Source organism: Camarhynchus parvulus, chromosome 1A (assembly GCF_901933205.1).
Source record: "Camarhynchus parvulus chromosome 1A, STF_HiC, whole genome shotgun sequence".
Taxonomy (NCBI): Eukaryota; Metazoa; Chordata; class Aves; order Passeriformes; family Thraupidae; genus Camarhynchus; species Camarhynchus parvulus.
Window position 1 is genome coordinate 33,065,612 of NC_044586.1, and position 27,345 is coordinate 33,092,956.

Here is a 27,345-nt window from a genome sequence, read left to right on the forward strand (position 1 = left end):
GCTTATTTAAAAATTTCAGGCTGTAGATAAAGACATGAAATGCATGTTAAATGACAGTTTCTTTAGATTTTCATTTAAGGAATAGAATATGTTCTTTTTCCCTGATAATTTACTGCTTTTCTTTTCAGTGGCCTTTAGAGCCACACTATCTAAAGAGCCAGCTCCATGAAATTGTAGAACAGATATTCTCATCTTCTGCATTTATTTCCATATGAATGGAAACCCAGACACTTACAACTGATCAAAAAACCCCAATCCCAAACTCTGTGAAAGTAGAAAAAATTAACCTGACATTTGCATGTATCTGAAATTGCCAGAAACATTAATATGCCAGTATATTTTCATGACGAGAATAATTTATAGCACCAAAGCTCTGGGTTTTACTGCAGTTGGGTTTTCAAAGCTAGCGTGCAATGCATGTGTACTTGAAAAATAAGGCATCAGCTGATTCTATATTGGTGGCATGAATTTTTTCAAGGTAATGTCAATACCACTCAGAAACTGAGCTTCTACAGTGCTAGAAGCTCACAATTTCAATAAAAGGTAATAACCACAACATAAAACAAGCCCCAAAAATTAAGTATCAGAGCACAAACCAAATAAAAATACTGTAGAAAAAGTTTGATTTGATATTGAGAATATAAGGAATTATTATAAAGAATTATATAAGGAATCATTATTGTTGTCATTAGGTCAACCAGGTCATTATAGTTGCCTATAAGTCACATTATTCTACCCTGAAATTTGCATAAGCACTTTTACAACAATCTTTCCACATAAATTCTAAAAAAAATAAAAATCCTCATCTGCATCAATTTCTCATCAACCTCCTTCATTCCCCATCCAATAGCTAGACTCTCTTTGACAAAAAAAAACTCCCAGGCACTTATAAAAAGGGGAATGACTGGAAAAGCTGTTCCCCCTTCTGTCATCTACACTATCTATCTTCTTAAAAAGACTTTACTCACCAAGACATAGGACCTGATAGATATGTTGTGGGGCAGCCACTGATGGGACAGCCCAGAAAACACAGAGCACAGGCACCTTGTCTTCTCCCCCCGCTCACTCCACTGGTAGAATACTGATAACACCCAGAGCTGTGTCAACCCCTCCAGTTTAACTCACAGGTTTCCCTTTTCTATCAAGGCAGGTTGGGTGTACTGCAGGTGGAAACAGTGAACTCTGTAAATTATAAGATGGGAAGCTCTGGAAAGATAGTGGGCAGTAGATCGGGAGAAATCTGATAAATTTTCATCAGCAAAGTGACTATATGAGAAATAATGTTTAAGTAAAATGAGAGTATTATCTTGTTTTTTAGGTACCAGCTCACGTTCTGCTTTCTGGACCTTCTGTTAAACAAATCAAAAAGCAAACGACATTCAATGAAGAATTTTAAGAAACACAAAAATGTTTCCTCTGTAAGAGGAATGTGTTTGTTCCAAACAATATTAGAAGCAATTCAACCAATTCAATCCTAGTCTGAAGATTCAGTCTCATTTAAGGGCCTCATTCAGACAAAATATGGTTTGGAAGATTTTCAGTTTTTAAAAGCAATCTGCATTGTTGCCTTAAAAACAAAGATATTGAGGAACTTCCTTTTCTAACTTTAAGATTATATTGATTGTTATTATTATTGCAATAATAATTGTAATAATAGTTGTTATTATCATTTGCTATTAAGACTTCTTTTTTTTCAAATCCAGTTAACTAATGCTCTCCAAGAGGTAACACAAAAGATTGTGGACTTCAATGGCTCTGCAATAGCTTTGGCAGATTGATAAGTCTTTGTCTGACAAACTGAATTTAGACTGCTCTCAACAAAGTTAACAGCTACAAATATCTTACTTTAATGTAACCCCAGGGCCCAAGTTTTGTCACAAACTGCATGCATACACAGAAACTAGCAACTGATGGGGATTGTAACTCTCACCTGCTGTGACTAGACACATTTGGGCCTGTTGCTTTTTTAGTTTTGGGTTGTTCGGTGAGTTTAAAAACCCAAACAAACAAACAAACAAACAAAAACCAGAAAAAAATTAACCAATATGTTCCATCAAAAATTGAAATGAAAATTTTCTACAGAAAGCCTGCCAAAAATCATTGGAAAGATTCCCACTGTTATCTAGAGGTCTGGGTAATTACACCTTTAGAGTACAACTGTGAAGTATTTAATGTAAATCCAAACACAGCCCAAACCACAAGGTTGCCAACCATACTACATCTCTTTAAAAAATTCATGTGCAGCTAGTGATTTGATTTTGAGAAACATGATGTTACAAACACTCATGGCACATGCCTAGAGCCCTTATCAGGGTGCAGTAGATACAGTACCAAAATTTTCACAGTGTGTCATGCAAATAAAACAAACAGTACCTGCCCCTTCAATCACTAGCTGTGTTATTAAATGGTAAAAATCTTAAACAACATCAAAAAACACACAGAGAAATAAATTTTCAAGTCTAAAAATTGGGGGGGCAGTTTACCATGAAGAACTAGCAGCCCTTTATTCTTTTTCTTTACTAGAACCCTCATGATCCAAGTGGTGTACTTTTAGGATTATGGTGTCCACAGCATTCCCAAACAAACACTGCAATAAATAAGGAAGAAGAAAGAATGGAGTTCAGACTACCAAAAATATATTGACAACGAGTATCTCACAGAATATGCTGAGTTGGAAGGGACCCACAAAGATCATCCAGGAGCACAGGACCACCCCCAAGGGTCCAGCTCCTTCAGGAGCACAGGACCACTCCCAAAATGCACACCTCATGCCTGAGACTATTTTCCAAACACTTCCTGAATTCAGACAGGCTTGGTGCTGTGACCACCTCCCTGGGGAGCCTGTTCCAGTGCCCAGCCACCCTCTGGGTGATGAACCCTTTCTTATATCTAACCTAAACCTCCCCTGACACAACTTCAGGCCATTCCCTCGGGTCCTGTCACTGGTCATCACAGAGACAAGATCAGTATCCACCTCTCCTTTTTCCTCTCACAAGGTTCTCATGATAGGAAGGAACAAGTACTTTTGGAAAATGTTAAATAACAGCAATGGACTGATTTTCCCCCTTAATAAGGCATCAGTTGTTGCTTTATTATGAAAAATCCTCCTAAGAGAATAAAATAAAGATACAAAAGAAAAAATATCATATAGCATACATGTGCTGGCTACCACACAGGACAGTCTTTGGTTTCCCTGTGTAGCTGTCAGAACAATCAACTTCAGTCACAGAAAACTCCTTTACAGAGGAAGAAAATAAAAATTAAGACCAGCACTCCTCAAACATATGTTGCATGGTTTCCCTTTTAGCTCCTTTGAAATTCTATTGTTACTCAGGCAAGCAGCACAGCCAGAGCCGAAAATTTAACAGTTTAAAATCTGCAACTTAACTTACCTTTGTAATAAATTAATTCCTGGAACACACAACTTGGAGACTGTTTTGCCAGCTGTTCTACACTAGCAGAATGACAACTCCTCCTTTCTTTCTAGTTGTGACATATCAAGCTAACACAAGATTTTTGACAAATCAAATTTGGATTGGGCACAATTATTAGATACATGTTATGGAGGAATGACTTGCTTAGCTTTAATCCTTCGATGGAAATACACAGATAAGTGAAGGGCCTAAGAAAAAGACTAACTACTGTAAAGGTATTTTGCATCTCTTTTACTAGTTAATAGCTCATTTATAGCAATGCTAATCAAAAGCAAAAACACTAGGGGAGAGGAGAAGGGAACAAAGCAGACATGCACTATTTTTGCTTATGATGAACGAAAGGTCTCCATGATCACTCTTTGGTACTTTTGGATTATAGATCCACTTAGGAATCTGACTCTTGGGATCATTTTGTTTACACACTGTACATACCATTTTAGCTCATTACTGTTGAACATGGGACAGTAATATTAAAATATTGATGTAATATCAACTCCTAACAGCTACAGCTCATGAGTATTTCTTTCATGGATAATTTGATAATTTTGTCTTTTTTTTTTTTTTTGGTATTTGAGTCAGTTCTGAAAATCAGCTTGCATTACTGGTGTATGTTTAAGAACAGAGTTCCTCTGGATTTTGAGCCAGAAGTCTCATTTTACAGGAGGACTGGTGCTACTCCAGAGCAAATTGTAACCAGCTCCATCTGCTTTCAAAAAAGAACACAATCCCAGTTGTCTACACTCACAAAGGAAAACATTAGGAAAATCCTGGAATTTTCTTCCATTATTTCTGTCTTCCATTCCTCTGACTGATCCATTTGGTCATCTTGAAATTATTTCTTTATGTGACCATTTGGAAATACATAGAGAAGTGGCATTGTAAAAACTTGCCATGTTGCAGTAGACAGTGACAAGAAAGTGCCATCTACTTTAGCTATCACCTAAATTGAACTAATTAAGAAAGTATTCCCCTATCTAATGCACAGTCAAACAGGTTCCTGTATTCCTGAGGACATATACAGATTACTACTGGGAAATTAGGATAAAGAAAAGAGATACAATGCAGTAACAGCTAAGGCATGATAAGTACTTTGATAAGCATGACAAAGAAAAAGCCTGTATATTCCTTCTTTTCTGTGCACAATCTCCTTCCTCCTCCCTCACACATATTTCTAAATGACATGTGGTTTTGTATAGGAGATCACATTCTACCAAGAAAGAGACACATTCATCTCTTAGGGATTAAATACATGGATGGAATCAAGGGATATTACAAGCAAACTGTAAGGTCTTTAAACCAGACAGTTTTTTTTACTGCATTCCTACAGCAGCAGCAGAACTGTGTCCTGATTCATAACTGAGACTCCACAATGCAAATAAATAGCCATGAGTGCAGTATATTTATTTTAAACACTAGGTAAATATATTTGACCTTCAATATGAGGCTCTTAATGCTCTGAGAAAGCTCAATGATAAATGATTCAGAAGATCTTTCAATTTTACAGATGAATAAAACTGAGTTTAAGCAACTTCCCTGAGGGTACAAATAAAATTGACAAAGCTAGAAGAGAAACAGACCTTCAGTCTTTTGCCTAAACCTTAACATACATAATCCTTCCTAAAAGCAATAATGCAGCAGCTATCATATAGCAATAAGAATATTTATATTATATTTATATTATTAATAAGCTATTGCATAATACCAACAGATAGAAATGATGTTTCACAAAGCTGTAACTGCTGCACGCTAAATATAGAGTATGTTCAGGCAACCTAAGCTACCACCTTCCAGAACTGTGACTCAATATTGATCTGCTACCTTATATTGGATTTGTGTGGCCAGATTTTGGTAGAGGGAGGCAGTGGATCTACAGGGGTGGTTTGTGTTTGTGCATTGTAGTTCCCTTTGTTTCTCATTTGCAACACCAACAATAAATCCAAAGTCGCCTGACCTCTGCAACCAAGCCAAAAATAGCACCTGCTGATAATTATCCCTTCCAAATTACACATTATAGACACAGTGTTCACATCAGGTAATTTCAAACAACAACAAAAAAAGATTTTTGGCAGCTTCCCCCCAGTCCTCTTTTCTTGGTACAATGCCTCCACCATACTTACTAATGCCTACTCACTGTCATGGACTTAGCATGCAACTCACTAGTGGCATCAATGTAGTGATTCAGACAGAGGAGAAAGTTGAAACCATGTCAGTCAGATGGCACAGGGACCAGAAGTATTTTAAGGCTACACCTCCTATATCAAGGGCTAAGAGCAACAACCACGCTTCTGCCTAAGGTGGAGAACACTGACAGGATCTGTCAGAGGAAACAAGTAAACACACAAATTCCTCACCAACACCACCACAAAAAATCCAATTTGAAAAAAAAATTAGATAATATATTTACTACTAAAATTGTTTTAAAATACTCAAGAGCCCTCAGCTGTGATTGCTGTCACAAATGTGCATACAGGTACACAGTGTGACAAAGACCTTGCACTAAGGATACTATTTTCCAGAAAAAACAACAAATGGACTACGGAGAAAAAAATATTTTCAGATTCAATCACACTGGAGATTTCCCATACACTGTTGTCCATATTACATTTCTATATATAAGCATTCACTCAAAATGCTTGTATGCAAAAATATACATGCAGGTATGCATGTTCATGCATGCATATTCACACATCTGCATGTTTGTATATGCACATATACTGAAAAAAGTGATAAGCTGGGGTCAGTTGAGCACAGGAGAAGGAAAACAAAAAACAAAACAGAGGGCAACAAACATGCAACAAGGATAGAGGGAAGATGACAAGTAATGAGAATACTCCTGACAGAGAAAGGAGAAAACAACAGTAACGACAATAGGAAAGGAGAGTCAGGCAAAAGAAATAATACCAAAAGCCCAAGTAATAAAGACAGCCTGCTGACTTGCATTTCAACTACAGGTTTATTTTTCCATCAAAAATAATAAATGTTAAACTGGTACCAAAGCTACTTTGCTACAAACTTTTGATATATTTCTGTATTCTGGAGCTGTCCCTCACCCTGGTAAAATCTACATTCAGTCACTTAGGTAAAAAATGCCATTAAGAAACATTTCTGTGCCCAATACTGACAATTCTAGAAGACATCAAGGACTTTTAGTATCAAAAAAGTATAGGGATTTTGCATAAACCAGTGCCTACTGAGATACAATTTTATTACACATTAACATATTATGGAAAGGATATTCCAAGGCTCACTTAACTAACTGTAGAGTATCCTGAAGTAAAAAAAAAACCAAAAAAAGAAAAAAACAACACACAAACCCCAACAAAAAAACCCCAAAACCAAAACCCACATAACCTAGATATAAAATAGAGGAAACATTGGCATTAAACTCAGTAGCTCTATGAGCTTTTTATTCTCCTCGAGCAAAGAAGCTTTTCTCATTTACCTGCAGGAAACAAAGCATAACTCTGTTACTTTGTACATATGCATATTTATACATATCTAAATCAAAATCAATATATATGTGCTTGCCAGTAACTAGCTGTGAAAGGAAGGAAGAAAATTATAACCGTTTCCAGAATTCTTTCCTGCCTTTGCACTCTTTTGTACTTGAGCACTGGAGAACAGCCAACATCAGTATCTAGCCATTAAAAAGATAAAAATGAAGCATCTTCCCAGCAGTAATCTTTTATTGTGAATGCACAGTGTGAATGCACCTTGGCAATTCAGGTTAAGCTGTAATAAAGCATAGTCTTCCATTCTGGTACTAGAGATTCATATTCAAGGGCTGTGTGCTCTATGAAGTTAACGTGACAAACTAATGCAACCCTCACAGTATACTCTGTCCCTAATTTTGAGGTTTGGGAGGGTTTTCACATGTATTTCTTTCAGTAAGGATGCAAAAATCCTAGGAAAAACTCATTTGCAGAAGCTAGGCTTTAAATTTTTTGTGCATCATTTCTGCATTCATACAAGCCCTTCTCATTTTCTCTATTCAGAGTGTGTATTTACGTATCATATCTAAGAAAACAAGAACTGGCTTAATTTGGGACTACTAATTGTTGTTGGAAATCACTCAACGTTCCACCAGATGATTTCATTCAGAAGCTAAAAGCCACAGTACCAGGCAAGGTTGTCCTGTCATATATTGCTTTAGGTTAGGTCTATTAGAATGGGTTTAAAAGGTTATTAACTTTGCTCTATAAGCAGACACACAATGCAGTTTCACAAGAAAATTCTTGCTTTAATGTTTATAAAATGCAATCTTAAAAAGGTCTTTATATCCCTCCCACAAAGGCACACTGCAGTACAGCCCCTCACTTGTTTACTTCTGATTTAGCAGCAGCAGCAGATGCTTCTCCTTGCAATTTCAAAAATTAGCCTTCCAGGGGAATTAGAGAAGCAAACAGTAGGACTTCCTCATGTGACATACAGATTCAACAACACTTACAATGCATTACTTGTACTGCAAGACAGTAGAGTTAATGAGGAAGCTGCAGAGTCCTTGACCTGAATTTAGGATCCACTTAAATCTCAAGGTACCATTACAGAGCGATTTCAAGAAACTAGCTCAATGCAAATATGGTAAAAATAACAACAACAGCAGCAGCAGGTTTTCCCAACTACCTTTGTACACACAGCAGTACTTTTCACTTGAAGTAGAAAAATTATCAAAGCAAAAAAAGTGTTAGTTGCAGCCATGTCAACCTTGCTCTAGTGATTTTTGTGTCTTTCAGAGATTCAAATCTAGTCCAGAGCTGGAATAAGCAGGAGGTTCAGGTGATTTTTACTTACTTCCAACATTTTGGGAGAAATTCTGGCTATTCATTTTTTAGTCTTTATCATATGAAGCCTAGTGAAGAATAGTGAAGAATTCCACAGGAAGTGCAAGTTCAAGGGAAGGGGAACAATAAAAGAGGCATTTCCTATAGATGTATGGTTTGATAAAGGATAATCAATAAATTTAGGATAACACTTTCAAAATCAGCAGGCAGGATAGCTAAGGGCTAATGCACTCATTATGGAACCTATCACAAAGATGAGATTTCAAGCAGCAGAAACCTCAAAGCTCCTTTTGGACGTATGATCTTTGTGAAGCTGGATGATAAATTTTCCAAAACAATGTCACAGTGCAAGAGAAGAGATCAGCTAGGAGGCCAGGCTCAGATTCTCCACTGCACAGCGTCATACACAACTGCTTCTCAGATAATGCTCCTTCTTAAAAGACAAAAGATAGGACAAGGTTGCTGATTAGTTCAGCATTTAAACCCTGAAGTTCATAACATTTTCCCAGATGATGATCTCAGGACAAAACCAGACAAACAAATATTATTGAGAACAGTTTGAAAAATAACAATGCTAAGAGCAGGAAAATACTAACTAACAATTACAGCGGTTTCCTTTCTTTGTAGTGACACTGTAGAGAAACAACAAAAAAGAAAGCTTCATTTACTCACTGAGCTATTTATTATCACTTAAAATATTCTTTGTACTAGGCTAACAAAAGCTTTGTTTTAAAAAAGTAGGAGCAACAGCAATCAAAAAACAGGATTTATAATATAAAGTCATTAATTTTCTTTTCTACTTGACATATTTAAACCTTGCAGGTAGTTTTTAACCACCAAAATGTCCTAGGGAATCTTGTATAATCATGACATTCTAACTTCATTAATTCCACTGTTTTCTGCTTCTTAGCCATTGTATCTTACTCTAAATCAGACAAGACCATTTGAGACATGACGCTTAAATCCACTTTGCAATGTAACTGGTAGAGATTGGAAACTGTGTCTTTGTGAAGACCAAGGCCAGTCAGTCTGTTTATTTTTTTCAGTGGGGAGAGGGAGGGAAGTAATCAACCCAAGTGAGAAGCCACCTTCTTCTCTCACTCAACTCTGTAGTGCATATCCCAAGCCATGCTGTGTACATACATATAGAATAGTATTCATTTCAGCTATCTGATAACACAAAAATCTGCCAGCAGTAACAGCTGCAAAGCAGCTGATCTTCCAACCAAGCAGTGATGACACCCTGTACAACTTTTACTTGGTATTCCTGAATAAAACCAAGTTTTATTCAGTTATCACGCATACATTAACAGCAACAACTGTAAGACAAAACTGCTAGTGACTGAAAAAGAAAGCAACCATCTACAAAACCAAGGCATACTAGCAAAATATAATAAAAAAAATCAGCTAGTCAGTATCATTTTAAGAAAAGAATTCATTTAAACAGTATTTCATTTCCTAGCTGGTTTGGTGCAGCACTAGGACAAAATACTTCTCTGTAATCAAGTCTTGCAAATAGTGGCTTGGGGAAGGCAATGAAAAAATGTAAAAGAGAAACATGTACAATCTTATTTACATCATGGTTCTCCAAAAGGAAGAAAAGCCCTGTTAATATGCAGCTGAGGACATGAGTTTACTTTATAAATTATTAAATATGGATTCATATTCCATAAAAATGATATTTAACTTCATTTATTAAGACTTTAAAGGTTGTATGATTTTGGTTTTTTTTTTTTTTTTTTTTTGTTTGAACTTCCCTAGCAGGGTGCGCAGAACAATTTCAGAAAGTGAGAAGAGTCAGGTGGTGGGGCCCCAGGGAGGTTTGATAGACAGGGAGATAATTCAAGTCTTTCTAGCAAAACTTTTGAAACAGAAAACACATGGAATATGGAGGGAGAAAGCTTAAGGAAAGGAATGGCAGAGGTAATATATGACAAGCTGATATAGAAAAGCAACTGTAGTTTTATCCCTACAGCCCATTTCTTCTTATCAGCTGTGCTGGCTTTTCTTATATCTGTGCCTAATTCTAGAGTATCACAAAAGCAAAAAAAAGAACAAATATCTTCCCTGAGCCCTGATGACCCCTCACCACTCTCTTGCTGCACTATTTTTGGTTAAAATACTTATACGTCCTGAAAAACACCCCACAAAATCCCTGCGAGTTGTTGTGCAATATGGGATAACAGTGAGCATTGAGCCTAATGAATCTCTGATTCTTCAGCAGTTCTGCAGACCTCTGTTGTTTGCAAAGCATCCCCTGTCAGACAGATGAGCAGATGGACAAGAACTGCACAGAATATACATGTATATGTACATAAATGTAGGAGTGACTGAGGTGTGTGAGGAGAAGGGATAGAAAGCTCAGTTGGAGCAGTCTTGGAGAAATAAAACAAAATGGGAGACATCAACCTTTTTGTTCACGTAACAAGCAACATCATTCAGATTGTAGGTCTTCAAATGAAAATGCACTATTAAACAGGAATAGCAACAACTCTGGCCTGCCCAAGATTTCATGCCATTATTTTTCAAAGCAGTTGTTGGATGACTACAGATTTAGCCATAAAAATGAAAACTGAGGTGTGAAAATGGGGAGCACAGACACAGCAATAGTAGAGTGTTCATGAGAATAAATTATGCTTCTGGCCCAACTGCCTCATGAGGATGACATCTGATTTTCCTGAAATGCTGTCCTGTGCACTGAATATTGACTAGGACAAAGGAGACAGGGGACAGAGGAACAGTGTGATGTACATGCTGATTATTCCTGTTATATCTGTTCCTTCTAAACCTTCTCTCTTGACTATTTTTTTGTTTTAAATAATTGCATATCAAGACTGCCTGATGCTTTTGACAGTAAACTACTGTTTTACACTATCACCAAAACCTGACTGATTATTGGACTTCTAATTAATCTCCAAATGGCTACCAGGGAGATCAGCAAAATATCTAACACAAGACGAGGCTTGCTTGACATTCCTGCTAATTAGTTACATTTAATTGTTGCCCAGTAATAGAGCCTTGGTGACTATTTGAAAGTCCCTCCAGGTACAGTGGCTCACCTGCCTACCAAAAGAAATACAAGAAAACAATGTCATTTATTGTGAAAACAACAGAGATTCTTATACATATTCATATTTAGCTTCAAAGCATATATTTGCAGAGGAGGTGGCGCAGTGCTAAAAACTTTCCTCTATTTTCATTTGGTTTGGATCTGCCTCTAAACAGAAAAATATTTTGTCAAGAGAGTTTAAAGGAAATGTGATGAAAAACTATCCCTGTGACCATTCTGGGTGTGCAAAATTCCAAGACATGGACAAGATGTGCAGAGGTACAAAGTCTCCTATTTTGGAAACAAGAAATTCTGCAAGAATATAATTCCTACTGTATTCTGCATAATGGATTTCAAATCCAGGCACATATCTTTTTGTTGTGAGTCAGGATAGGGACTCAGAGGGCTTGTCTGAAACACCCTAGACATAGTGGAACAGAAAGCAGTAAATTAGTTGGCAGACAAAGCAGATACGCCAAACATTTAAGGCACAGTGTATTATTGTTACAGGGAAGCATTTTGTACATTCCTGTATTTCTGAAACAATTTCACAGATTTACACGTGATCAAGTGCATAAATGATACTTGAGGGTACAGCCACCTGTGTTGTTTATTTGTGTGCTGCCTCACAGACATCTGCACACCCACAGTGAACCACCGCCAGGCTCCTGACTTCAACGGGAAGCAGCAGCATCATTCTAAGGCTTGGCTCTGCCTGCCTGCAGCAAGCAGGTGTTTTTTGAAGATAGAATGCAACCTGGATAGTCTGTCAAAGAAATGGCCACAATGGGACTTTTCTGTAAGGAAAACATTAAAATTAAATGAGTAGAGTAGTCGGGAAATTTTGAACGTGCATTTTGGAGACTGGCTAGCATAAACCATGTATGTGGCAGAATATTACAAATTGCAACATTGATTTTGAAAACAGAAGAACCCTTCTGAACAATTAACTAGAGATAGATAAGACAGCCCCTTTCAGGTTTTAAAATTGTAATTTTAAAGAAGTTGCCTCAATAAATCTGTTGTTCAGAAGGCTAGTTTGTGGCTCTCTCTGCCATGTGCTAAAATCATGAACTAGCATACCATACTGTAAACAGCAATATATGGACCTGCTCCTCATTGACATTTCTGTCCTAAAGCCTTGAGATTCATCATACTGATTTGATAAGGAATTACAATACACTGTGGAAAGGGCAAACAGATGCACAGGCAGAGCATTTAACCTGAAATATCTGAGTGGATGAAGCAGTATGTATGGCTGGCACATCAAGCCTGGAGGAAGAAAAGGCTTCTTTTGGACAGAGTTACCATGGACACATGGTCCTTGGGCAGATAGAAATGATGGACACCCCAGAACTACCTGTTCCAGCTCATTCCCAGTTCACTGAGGCTTTGCATCCAGACAGAAGAATTTGTAGAGGGAAGGCCTGTGCCTGTTTTCTGTAAGAGGTCAAACTAATTAAATACAATGATCTTTCTAAAACATTTTTCCTCTATGCTCTATTAGCCTGCCTCCCTCCTTTTCCCAACACTTCAGCCACAAAAATCAGACTATTGCTTCCACATGGCTACTAAACTAAAGCTCTAACTTTATGACTAAGCTTCATCTTTTACTGTGAGCATCAGCCCAGTGACACATGCCAGTCCCACAAATATAAGCAAGCCATTGCCAGAAATCAATAAAAATGTCATTGCATCTTGCAGCCACAGGAAGAATAAGGACCTGAACAGTCCTGCAGCCACAAAAGAAGCATGCAACTATTTAAAATGCAGGTGATAATGTTTGATGGGTTTTGAGATAAGGAGTATATTTGAGTGTCATACATACTAGCAACATGAAAAATTATTTCAATATAGTTGTTCAGGCCTAAATCTAGACCACAGAAAAGTAACCCTATGCTATTATGTATATAGCATAGATATGAAATTATTAGAAAAGTTACATCCCAAAGCACAGTCTGCATTTTTAAAGCTACCTGAGAAGTCTTATATGACGCTTTTTTCTCAATTTGACTTTTCTCCTAAATTGCTCATGCAGAAAACAGCAACAATATATTCTGCAGCAACACAACAGTTGAGTCTTTTCAGAATGCAGTATTTTTTATTTGCTGAAAGGACATAAGGTATCCAAGACATTCAGCTTGACTCTTGCCTAGTGTGATCCAGGTAGTATGCAACTAAGACATTCATGTCAGCCAGTAATTCAGCCAATATTTCCTAAAGTGGTAAAATGTAAAATTATGTAAAAATTTGATTTGGAGAAAATACAGCAAAAAGAGACAGCCAAATCACTACTACTTCTTCTGTTTCACCACTACCTATAAACCCTTCTTTTTTTTTAAATACCAGCCTTTTATAATGATATTAGCTTATCAATGATATTCAATTTCTAGTAAAGATCTCTGAATGAAACTAAAACTAACAAGACTTCTGTTTATTATCATCACATTTACTTCTTCAGCATCAACCACAGCACAAAAGCAGAGCCTTTAGTGGTTATTGCATAGTTCTACAGAGGGATAAAATATCTACAGACTGGCTCAAAGAAAAGATTTGACCTTGAGGTACAACAGATACTCTTTGAAACAAACCTTCCCCTCCTACACAATCCAAAGAGCTCGTGTCTAAGAGTGAATCTGCAGGTATTAGGCATGAAGGGAAAAAAATTCTTTTGAAATAAGAGGGGGGTTGGAGGAAAAGGGGACTCTGGGTTCCAGGTCACATAATAATGGTTCAAAAAACAGTTCACCAGATGGTGAGATTAATGCTAACATTTTTCAGCTTTTCTTATGTGCCATAGAGGGCTGGGAATTATGAAGTGGAGAAAGTACCATGTTTTAAACTAATTATCATTTATCATATACCTCTCTCCTCCATTACAAAAAAGAAATGCTCAAAGGTTGAATATATATTTTCCGTAATAATTTCATCCTATGTGTTATGATAGCATATTACCTAATTCTCTGCACTTTAGAGGTTTATTGGCTATGACTGAATTACTTAGATTAGCATATACAAATCTCAGAGACACTAAAAGCAAGTATTTGATTTTATAGGTCTTACAATTGTTTTATGTTGTCCATAAACTACACCAATTTTGATTTTTTCCCAAATAAGATCAAAAATATTTAAAACATTAGACAGAAACATTCAGACCAAAAATTAAAAAAAAAAAATACCCAGGCCAGAAGTATATATTGTAAGTCTGTGTAATAACAAAGCAGGCAAACTCCACTTCAATACATTATTTGGACAGTCCCACTGAACCTGTGCAATAACTCAAAGAGGCCAGTAAATCTCATTTCAAGGCATTGCATGAAGCACACCACAGCCTCAGATGCTACATCAGAACATATTCTCTCTGCTGGCTGCCAATCAGGGCAGGCCTTACCTTAGAACCCAGGCAAAAAGAAAATTAGAGCATTTTGAACTTTTAATAAACTAGAGATTGAGAAAACCCACAAAACAAAGCAAGCAAAAAGCTTTTTTCTGAAAAAAAATCATTAATGTAATACCAAAAGACCAATAAAGCATGGGTCCTCCTATTATCCCCATAAAGCTTAAGACATCAAATTGAGGTTTATGAAGTAAGCATGACAGATATTTCCAGACCATAGTATGAGTAAGTAAAGGACATGAACTGGGAAGATGAGATTTTTCAGAGAGTGTTGCAGAAGTGGGATTTCTGAAAGAACTTCCCATACTATGGAAGTATTACTCAAACTGCCTTAGATACTGAAGGATGAAAATTGAATACATTATCCAGAACTATGTGTAGGACAGAATAAGAAGGGTCTACCCATGCATCCACAGTCAAAAACAAAGATCTCACCCTGTCTAAGGCTGATGTCAGATTTTTGCTTCAGGTCAGCAAGTCCAGGTTTTGACAGACAGTTTGCTAGGCAAATTCAGGGAGTTCTCTGTATTGCAATATCATGTGAGCAAAGCAAACTACATTATCCTCGAAACACATTCATTTCTAGTTTACTGAAAATCATCAAAGAGTTTGCAAGTCATTCAAATATAATTAAGTAATTAAAAATAATCTTACCTTCTTTTGATCTTCTAGTTTATGACTTACTGGATTCCTTCCATGTTTGTTCATCTCTGAAGATAAATCCATCACATTCATTCCTTGCCCTTCAAAATGAAATCGGTTCAGCAATGCAGCAAACTAATCCAAAAAGCAGGGGCTACAAACACAGAAACATGGTGCTTTTTTCCATCACACACCATCTCTGAACATCAATGACTTGGAGAAATGACTAAGAAATGCATCGATTGAGCTGAGGAAAATTTTGCAGTTCACTCTTGAGACTTTCCAAATCACCATAGCGTTCTTAAAAGCTGATGCTTAAGAAGAGAAATGTTCATCTACACTTTAACTCCAACTGCTATCTGTATCTTCCTTCACAGGTTTCCATTTTACAGGAGGTTACATCCTGACTGTGAACCTGTTGAGATATAAAAAAAAAATATCAAGATTGATTTACAATTTTCTGGCACTCTTTATATTATCTATCTTCATTAGTGCGTGTAGATTTTGTGTGGTTTTGGGTTGAGGTAGGGTGTTTTTTTTTTTTTTTTTTTTTGGGTTGGTTAGTTTTGTTTTGGTTTTTCAGATTTGTTTGCTTTTGTTAAGTGGTACTGGAGTTTAGTACTTGGCAGGATGAAGTAATATATGATCCCATTCATTCCCCTTTACATCCCACCTGTGAGCACAGAGTATTCACTGAGAACAGCTAGTGAATTCCAGCTACCAATGTGAAGGTAAAGTTATAGGAAAGAGAAAAGCAAAGACTATTTGACTAAAATACTGAAAACACTAAATTAAAAATAGACCAAAAATATCCTCCTTCTCCCATCCTCCAAATCCCACCCCAAAGCTTTCTTATTGTGATCCAGTTACAAATAGGAAAAAGGCACAAGGGTAAGATATACCCACAAATGAGACAAAATCAAGATATCAATATTGATACAAAGAAGCACTGATAGCATAGCACCTGTGAGATACAATTTCTTCCCCAGACTAAAGAGTGTTCCAACAAGAAACAAAATTGTATTTACTTTCAACACCACCTCTCACCAACAGTGTGAGGCACCTATTCTTATCCATATTTATCTTCACATCCAATTGAACATGATAGCAATAAAGGACTAATCAAGCAATAAGAACAAATTCTTTAACAAAATAACTAGAAACAAACAGAAGACACATTTGCCTTGGGAAATCACAGGAATATGAACAATCGTACACTAAGCTGCTATATGAGAGAACATAGACCCAGACAGCTTGTTACCTAAACACCACTTAAGCTTGATACATCTTACCTCAGATCAAATTAATTTTCCTTGCTATTCTAATTTTGAGAATCACCTCCTTCTGCAGATAAGCAGTGTATTACAAACACACTCACCAAAGGAAACTCAAATGCTTAGAGACCATTTTTCTATTCATTATTTAGAGTGTCCTGGGGAAAGTCACTGAAATAATAAGACTAAGGCATTAACTGCCCATAAAATAGGAAGTAATCATTAAAACTATGCTGTTTAGATCTTTCATAAATTTATTATTTTATTGGATTAAGAAACAGATCAGATTCAATAGTACATTACAGTCTTCCCAAGCACATAGCTTTTCTTGCCCTGTTTTCACAGAATCTGAAGCACAGCAGGACAGAGCCAGATATCACTCTCAGGTGCAGCCTGTTCCCATCCCTACATGTGATTTCTGCCATTTGACAGTTTCACAGATCCACAGAATGCACAAAACCATAATGCCAGGATGCAGGAAGATGAAACATGAGATACCGCTGCAGGGATCAACCTCTGGATTCATGCTTATTACAGCTGTAAAGCTAAGGTAAGTCAAAACCAAGCTGTTAAAACCCAGCAGTTTCTCTGGTTCATTTCATGGTCAGACATGTGAATTATATTACTTCTCATGCCTGGCAATTATGCTGTGCTAGACAATTAAGCTATTCTGTGGAACTGCATGGTGTTTTCAAGCCAAAGTTGGACAGAATGCAAATAATTTTGTTTGGACTGCCCTCATTACTTTTAACATGCAAAGCACAGGGTGGCAATTCTTGCTTGTTCCATTCAGCACATTGTTCCATGGTCTTCAGCCTTTTCAACATAAACAACTGTAATTAAATGTTCTTCACTGGCAATTTTTTTAAATTTTTTTTTTACAGTGGAACCAAATTTATTATTTACTATTTTAAACTGATATTTAACATACACACAATCACAGAATAAAGCATCCGTAGTCATTAGATAGCATGATGATCACAGACTAAATATATTGTTAGTAGGTCATCTACAAATATAAAAGCCAAGGTGAGTTAGAGCTTTTTTACAATTTTATTCTCCTAACAGACAAAAAAGTCAGTCAATAACAGCTTAAATAATTTTGAGATACTTATAGTAATATAGTCTTCCAGATGCACTTAACACTGGAAACACAGGCCTAAAGGAAGTGGAGCAAGCTATCCAAGCCAGGAACATCTTTAGACTTTCTTGTTAAATAACACAATGAGGAAAATACTATGTGGAAATTATTTGTGATTGGAGTTGGGGAGTGGAGGTTAGTGACTTCCTCCTCTAGAGAAACTATGGAAAGCATTCAGGGTGAAGAAGTTCTGGTTGAAGTATCTCAAATACTTGCCTAAATTCAAGTGGACTTAAGTCAGGTGAAATGTGTCTGAAATATCCTCTACTTCTCTGTCAGCTACAGGTTACTGACAGACTAGTGGGGAAAAGCCCCAGAATATATTCTGAGAATTAACCAGAATTATCCTTTCTATACTGCCCTTATTGTCATCACAGATAGCTCTTGAAAAGTTACACTGACAGGATTTTCAGAAAGCAACCAGAATCCTCAAGCTCCCTGCAGCCTCTTCCATGTATTAGTAGTAGCAGTAGTAATAATAATAATAATATTTTCCTGTAAGTGGCACATCCATTAAGTTAACACAAATATCTTTACAGAATCTGGATTTTGCAAATCAACCTGTTTGAGAAGAATGTTCAGGGAGGAGGAGTTGTAAGCAAATACTGTTTTAGTCAATTCTAACAGCTCTACAAAATCTACAAAGAAAAAGGTGCTGTAGGAAAGCTTTCAATAATGAGTTTTTTTCCTAGGTTTCTTCCCACTGTCATTGGCCTTCAGATGTTTTAAAACTCCATGACCACATAAGGTGCATTCTGATGGCTACCTGGGAGGCTTCACACCAAAACATTGCTCTGTAGTTGTTATCATTGGCAATGGTGGGGGCAAGGGCTATGTTAGAGATTCAACAGATTACTATCTTTTCCAAAATCCTCTTGTGCCCACGTGGACATTCTCAAATTTTGCCATACCATTATAACAATTTTGAGACAGGTCCAGGTATAAAACTGTGACTGTAATTTGCACTTCTCAAATTTTCTTGTTTGTGTACAGGGTAAGTCTCCTGAATTGCATCCTGGGTATTATCAGCTGCACAGATAATGATCTATGCTTAATAAAAGTTATGTTTTTATTAAAGAATTTCTGGAAACATAGATAATTATTTTCTAGATATGCTGATAGGAAATGCCACACAAATTTTAGAAGGACACAGTACTAATACCTCATTATTAGATTGGAGCTTCTGGTTTATGTGCAGTTATAATAGATGTGGAATTTTGGGGCTGCTAGGGAGAACAAACTGGAGACAATATCCATTTACCTATTTCAAACACGATGGTGTGTATGCCAGGACCAAAAGCAAGTGCCATCTGCAAACCTCAGTGTGCAGCTAAAGTTAACACAAACCAGCCTTTGTTCTTGCCCATCAGCGTTCCCAGGGATGGCAGCATGGCTGAGAGAAATAGTGGGAGAGTATCAAGACACTATGACTCCCGTGAGATTGGCAGTGGGGTACATCTTGTGCAAGGCATGCTCTGCCCCACTGTCCCTGACGCTGATAAGGCTCACCACCAACATTCTGCAAAAGGATTCAGCTTCACATTGAAGACAGGCAGATCAGGAATATCAGGGGTATAACTTCCATACTTCACATGATCCTATGAATCTTCTAGGTGATATGGCACCCCAGTATGGCTCTAATAACTTACCCATAGCAATAGTTTCACAATGACCTTAAAAAACCTGTAACCATGAAAGCTTCTTATCTTTCTTTGTAGTCTTTTCCCACAGGGAGAAAGTGTTAAGGCTCTCTGTATGGGTCTAACTTCAAACATTATGATCAGGCACACAAAGAGTTATCAGAAAAAGAAGATGATGTTGACTCTTGGAGGATTTGAGAGCAATTCCAGGGAACACTGCTTTTAGCCAGCATTCAGAATAAGAAGCCAGTATCTGTTCTCTGCACACATATATGATAGAAGTGCCATAGAAAGGCTTGTCTGCACCAGATAAAAGCAGTCTGGGAAGGCAGCTGGTGAGCCAAAAACATATCTCTAAGCACTGAGGCTTGCCTACAGAATTATTTATTCTGATACAAAATTAATTCTGGTCCAAACACATGCCTGATTCACAGCAATACAAAAAGCTGCAGTGTTTACAGCTCTTTCTAAACAATGTAATGGTTTTTACTTAGATAAAAAGTGACCCTATAAGGACAAGTCCAGAGATGATATTTCCTTTATTAAGTGCATTTTGTATTATTTCTGTAAGTGGTGTCACTTTATCCTCTACATTTATTCAGAGGGCAAAACCCCTCTTCAGCACAGAATAATATGTGGAGCCACCACATTATCAGTGAGGATAGAATTACAATTGTTTGCATTGTTCCTGGCTCTAGCCAATGCATATTAAAGCATTTATTTTCAGATTTGTATGGATTATAGGAAAGGATAAAGAGTGATCTCATATTTACATCCTTGCAATGCTTTTCTGCTATGCAGGGTGCCAATTGCCTCAAAAATCATCAAACTGAATGCACAAATTAACATCGGTGCACATAATGAATTAGAAAAAATAAATTAAAAAATCATATATATATACACACACATACATATTTATATGAGACTGTTCTATTCTCAGAAACCATTGCTATAAATGGTACAGCAACTCAAATCTTTCTGGTTTTCTCAAATCCTTTTTATCTTACATTGCAACCTCCATCAAACAGGCTAAATTCTCTATACAGAATTTAGAGCTGCTATTACATGACAATTTTATTTCAAGTTTGGAAGGGTACCAGACAGGAATGCCTTCTCTCTTCCATCATCCAATTCTTTTGCCACTGCGTATCAGAGATAAGGAAGCATAACAAAGGGAATACAAAGTCTATTTTTAAGAGATAGTCCAGTCTAGCCTTTTACTCTGATGTCTCCTAAAGATTTGTTGTGAGGGATGACAGTTTTGTTGCACGTACAGTACTCTGTGCCAAGATCTGAGCATCAGACCTAAATGATATTTGGTTATCTTACCCAGCACTGCCCTGCTATGTATGCAGTCTCTTAAGAGATTCATGAAACGTTTACATTTCACTGTGCCTTACAGCACTTCTGCAGACATGCTGCAAAGGACAAATTCCACCTTATATCAATTCCAACTCCAGTTTCAGTGCAACATTTCTCCATTTCTGTCCGAACTTGTTTTGAATTTTCCTCTGTTCTACTGAAATAGATGAAAATAGTATGGTGTAGCTTTTACATTTCTAATGTTTTGAAAACAATAGGAAGAGTGAATATTCCTTATTTATTTACATGCTAAATACTCTGCAATATTTGTATTATTTTTTATAACTCTGCATGTATAACAAAATAGCTATCTTAAAAAAGAAGACAGGCAAATATTCTCCAAAGCCTACCAAAAACCTGGATGGGATATGAGAAAAACAACACTGAGGTGGAAATGAAGGGGAATACAGAAAGTATATTCTCATATTCTAGGTACACAATAGAAAGAGTAAGCAAGAAAACACAATTCAATCAAACAATGTAAGTACACCTACAAGGATCTTAAATTGTTCTGACCCATTAACCAAAGCAGCCTCTTTATGCGAGAAAACTATTTATGAGGCACTTGAGAAAGAGAAAGGCTAATCAAAAATAGCAGAGAGCTCACATACCTTTGAAATTTTGTTTCCTAGGGAGCTATTAAGCCTTCATTTCTCTTGCTTTTAAGTTTTGATTGGCATGCTGAAAAAAGATGCAGCTGACCTGTGTCTGAGCAGTGGCCAATCTTCTGGGAGTTTTAATCATTTACAGCTATTGCTCTAATCAGATTGCCAAGACATAAAAAAAGACCCAGAAAAATTGCATAAACGCTTTTTTCAGTGCACTTTACAAAATTTCAAGGGAGAAAAAGGCCCCTAGGCTTTGGGAAACATGTTGATATATGGTAGCCCTATGGAGACTAATATATCTGGTATATTGCAATACCCCATCTATGTTAAAACTTTGCTACTATCCATGAATGGAATGCAGCCCAAGGGGAGGTGTTGTCTCTCTGGTTCACAGGCTGTGAATTTGACCAACAGGAGCACATGTCAAGTTTCACGTATGTTGCTACTTTGAGCAATTTACATATTCAAACGCAAAAACAGCATACTGAAGGGTTGCCAGTTTCTGTTACATGAAATACTTTAATCCATCTCTCCTACTTTACTGGAAATAACTTATTCTTCCCAACTTGATAAATCTAAGTTCTTGAAACTTAAGAATATCATTAAATTACACAGCCTCTCTTGATCTGTCAAGGCTTGCTAAATAGTTCAATTGGATAAAAGATTCAGCTGCATTTTCAGAATATTTTTAACTCAACGCCTGGTACAAGTGATAAAGCAAAAAATATTACCTAAGCTCACAGACAATTTCACAGCTGCTTCAAAAGCTGCATTAATTCTTTCAGTATTTGTTTAGTGGCAGCCTTTCCAGGTGAACCCCATGCTCATCACAAGTAATTACATATAGATGCTGATCAAACATTGCAAACAGCGCTCTGTAACCCCAGCATTCAATCCATGTCCAGACCAGCCTCCTGCAATTAAATCAATTGATTCAAGCAAGTATGTGGCTGAAACAACAACTCCTGGAGACTGCAGAGCAGAGAGAAAACTGACCAAATGAGACTGCCGATTTGGGGTAGGGGAAAGAGCTAAAGAGAGGGGGGAAAAGGGGATGAAAAAGGACTATAAACATTTTTTATAGAAAGACCCAAATGACAAAAAATATTTCAAATATTTGAAGACAAAAAGCATCAGTAGGCGGTGCGGTCTTAATGGTGAAGTAAAAAGATGACCTTTGATGGTAGAAGTTTGTCCTCACAATCACTGCATCACAAACTTGTTTAAATTTGGGCTGGGAAGACCTTCTGGGTAAATTGCTTCCTGATCTGCCAGTGCAGAATACATTACTACATTGTATTTTCTAATGCTTTATTCTGCTATTACTCTAAATTCCCAAGTGACACAGCTCACAGTGCTTCCCACATGAGAATGTTAAACAGCCCAATAGAAAAGAATCCTCTAAGTTTCTCAAAAGATGGGTATATTGACTTAAATTTTAAGCTGAATTTTACATTCTTCAAGCAATTTGTATCAATATTTACCAACACAGATTATTGCTAACACCATATATTTTTAAATACTGATTGTAACCTCACAATTTGCAACACATTAAAAATCTTCTTTTATTAATACGAGTATCTAAACAAACTTTGATTTTTATCTTAGGTCTCAGTCCATTCAAGTGAAACTCGAACAGACCTTGAGAGTACCACGTATACAACTGCATTTTAAGATGTCAAAGCACTTTATCGGTTGTTACCAAAAATCTCAAAGATGGAAGTCATTCACAGATTATGTTAAAAGAGTTTTAACTAACAATAACATGGACTGGAAATAAGGGAATACCTAGACAGTCCTAAGCTTTACTGAAAATGTAGAATTAAAACAGGTTCAAGGTAACATCTAGGAAATAATTGTTATGGGAAGTATAAGGTCTTTTTGTCTACACATGTTCACTCATGAATGCTTAAATTATGTCTCAAGACAATAACATGCTCAAAGAATGTCACACTCCACTTGTAAAGAGATTTGCATCACTAGCTACGCCAAATTAACCTGTGTCTGTGGGACAATCTTGAGTTGGATTCATCTGAACAAACATTCTTGCATAAGTCTAAAATCATGACTTGGTGGTTTCGCTATAGTTTGAGAAAATAAATAGGCATTTTTAGAATGGAATTCTTCTCATCCAAACTAGCTGAGATGAATCATGACCTAGAGGAATGATGACCTAAGTGGCTTTGGAATGCACAGATTTTTGCTTTACGTATGAAATCAGGTGAGAGGAATCTTTTCCTTCAAACCGCGCATCTTAAAGGATGGACTACTTGAGGCTCATACATTCAAACAAATGCTAGGAAGCCATTAAAAAAAAAAAAAAGAAAAAAACTAAAAACCAAAACCCAAAAAACAAATTAAGTCTAAACACACCAACAAATCCAATCAAGTCCTACTGGAACAATCCCATACAAGTAATCTACCAGCTATCTCCTCATTCAAAGTGGATGCCCAGGAACAACAGATTTTTCTGTTTTGTCACAGGTGTAAATGCTGGCTGCCACAATAACTGAGCTACCCCAGGTGAAATGAATCTTATGAATCTTCTCCTTTCACACGAAGTTGCCTACAACAATTGCTTCACTGAGAGCAATGATTCTTTTTTCTTAAAAGTTTAATGTTGACTTGGCAGATAGTTTTTCAACAGTCTCACAAAAACCTCATAATTCCTTTTAAGTAGGAAAGGCAAAAATACACCTCAATTAATTCAAACTTTTTCCTCTTTTTCATTTATGTTAAAGAAAGTGTATTCTACAGCTACTCAAGTCAACAAACCTTGTTGTTGTGGTTTAGGAATGATACATTCCAATTTAGTCCTGCTAAAACCACTTCACACTTGTTTCCCTCTCCCTCTGCCAGTGGGTGCACAAAAGGCATAGATCATGGGTTAAAAACCATTTACTAGAAAGAGCAATGAGATAAGAAAATTAACAGTAACAGCAACAATATTAATAGGAAAAGGTGTAAGAGAAAGAAAGGATTTCCAAAGAAAGCCTGCAATAGCAGAGAGTCAGCTCTTCCCCACCACATTTTCTCTCACTGGAAGGAACATCCTCCTCAAAAACAAAAGAGAGACCCTTTGCCCAGTCCCAGGCATTGACTGTGAGATAATACAGTAAAACCTCCTAGTCATAGCTCCTCAGCTACTACAAAAAATTAACTCCGTCCTGGCCAAAAGTAGGACACTTGAGAACAGGCCTTTGGCTATTTTCTTTCAAACCTTTAAAACAGTTTTGAGACCTTCTTTTGCCTCTTAATATGCAGAACATTTTTTTGACACATTCTTTTCTTAGCAGACATAGCTTGACCTATTTCTGTAATATAACACTGACAATCTCCTTATTGCATCATACAAGTTACTTGCCCTGAAAAATAACAATAACTGGGACAATCTTATGAGTTCTACCTGTGTCAATACCACTCCTTAGATCTGAGTAACATGGATACCTGACCTAGCTACAAGTTCTCTCCTCACCCATATCCTGTGCTTATATTTAGAGATTCTGTGATTCTTTGTCACACAGTGAGATTAGAGAAATTTAAATCAAAGGCTCGGTTTCCAGCAGGTTTTGTAATACCATTTGTAATATCTTCTACTACTTTTTGCATGAATTACATTGTCTGTAGCGCTTTTGATTTTGTTTCTCATATCTAAGCAATTTTTAATATCATATATTTAATATCAAACTTTCCTCAGATCCTAAAAGCTAAATTTTAACAATGAATTTCTGGTTATTAATCCACCTTCATCCACATTAACTACAGGACCTATGTTGTGATCTTAAGACCAGCCAAAAATTGAGCATGGTACAGCTGTTTGCTCAACCTCTCCTTCTCCCCCTCCCTCCCACCCTGATGGAATAGGGTAGGAAATCGAAAAAAGACCTTTCTGTTGAGATAAGAACAGTTTAGTAGTTAAAACTGATGACAACACTGATCTACAACTCAGCTGAGGTGAGCTACGAGATCTTCTATTCCTCTTTTTAAACAAACACATGTTCCAGCCCTTCAAAAAGTACCAAAAATTAACTCTATTTGAAATGGGCAATAATTAAAGAAAAAAGAAATGCTAATTATCAATGCAAACAATTCTTATTTTCTCTGCTGAGACAGCTGTCTTGTAATTTGCCCTTCCAATTGTTAAAATGTGATTCATGTCACAAACACACTGCTGAATTAGACCACAATGTGCACTGCTTGCACTGCTGTATTTACATCTAAATATTGTCAGCCTCCCAGACACTCTTGGTAATCAACACACAGAATCTCTATCATTCAAGATAGAGAAATGCAAAGGTCAGAGATCATCCACAATAACAAAATAAGCACAATTGCTTCATGTGATAAAACACACATGGAGTTGTGAACAGTATTTAGCTGGATATCTGCATCTCATATGTGTAACAAACCAAATTTACCATTAGCCTTATATAATCAGAAATCAGGTATGGAAAAAACTCAGAGAGAAATTCAGCAGCTGGATTTTAAGAAAACCTGGTTTCAGAAATTAAAAACTCAAATTCAATTATTTTGTTCACCAGATGCACAGACTGGCAAAAAGATGACTGAAACAGTTCTGTAAAATATATTATGTACTCTATCACAAAAATAGTATGTACCTGAAGAACTTTCTCGAATTAATTGCATTATATATTTGTGTACAAATATTAAAAGGTTTCACCCAAAAAAGATGTCCCTGTCCTATTAATTTTTGACAGTTAATAACATTTCAAAGGGTAATCCTGAACATATTACTGCATCTAAAAATACAGCCAACATAAACAGAATATTATTTTTATGCAGAAAAATGCTCCACACTTCTTTTACACACTCAACATAAACTTGCACAAAAATTCAATGACTATTAAATAGCATGCACACAAATTTCAGATAGATACAAAATCTTGGTACATCTTATAATGTACCACAATTACTTTCCCATAACTAAACTCAAGTTTTTCTTTTAGTAATTTAGATGAACCAGCCTAAACAGCCTCAACCAAAATAAAGATTGTTACAGTTATTACTGGATAATATAGCAACCACATTGAAATACTGGTACAATATTGATTTGTTTTTAAAAATAGAGCACTGCTTCCCAAATTCCACAAATTTATACACAGGAATGTGATATGAATGTTGTCTAGGTGATGCAATAAGAATGTATGATTTTTCATCATGTCACTATGATATTCTGCATGAAAATGTTTCTGATGTTCATAAATCCATGAGACCAGATGGGATCCATCCCAGGGTGATGAGGGAGCTGGCAGATGAGCTTGCAAAGCCACTCTCCACCATTTACCAACAGTCCTGGCTCACTGGTGAGGTTCCAGAGGACTGGAAGCTGGCCAGTGTGACGCCCATTAAAAATAAGGGTGGGAAGGAGGACCCTGGTAATTATAGGCCAGTTATCCTGACCTCGGTACCCAGATAATGGAGCAGTTTATATTGAGTGTCACCACATAGCACTTATAGGACGGCTAGGGTATCAGACCCAGCCAGCATGGGTTTAGGAGGGGCAGGTCGCGTTTGACCAAACTGGTCTCTTTTTATGAGCAGGTGACCTGTCTGGTGGATGCAGGAGAGGCTGTAGATGTTGTTTATTTGGATTTCAGCAAGGCCTTTGACACTGTCTCCCACAGCATACTCCTAGACAAGCTGGCAGCCCATGGCTTGGACAGGAGCACTCTGTGCTGGGTTAGGAAATGCCTGGATGGCCGGGCCCAGAGAGTGGTGGGGAATGGTGCTGCATCCAGCTGGGGCCAGTCACCAGTGGTGTCCCTCAGGGCTCTGTGCTGGGGCCAATTCTGTTCAATATCTTTATTGACAACAGGGATGAGGGAATTGAATCTTTCATCAGTAAATTTGCAACAGCACCAAGCTGCGAGAGCGTGTGTCTGTCGATCTATTGGAAGGGAGAAGGGCTCTGCAGAGAGACCTGGAATGGTTGGATGGATGGGCAGAGTCCAATAAGATGAAGTTTAACAAGTCCAACTGCTGAGTCCTGCGTTTTG

General features: G+C 37.0%; 1 protein-coding gene across 3 annotated transcripts in view; it reads right to left on the reverse strand.

Annotated features, from left to right (window-relative positions):
• Positions 1–27,345, reverse strand: part of NAV3 (neuron navigator 3) — a 507,938-nt gene that overhangs the window by 363,297 nt on the left and 117,296 nt on the right. For 2 of the 3 annotated variants that reach the window (XM_030959546.1, XM_030959547.1), the window contains exon 2: positions 15,316–15,718. In XM_030959546.1, coding sequence (XP_030815406.1) covers positions 15,316–15,396 — 81 coding nt within the window. In that variant the 5' untranslated portion in view covers positions 15,397–15,718. Of the gene's footprint in view, positions 1–15,315; positions 15,719–21,331; positions 21,355–27,345 lie in introns of those variants that run through there. The other variant, XM_030959548.1, reaches the window with a different exon arrangement.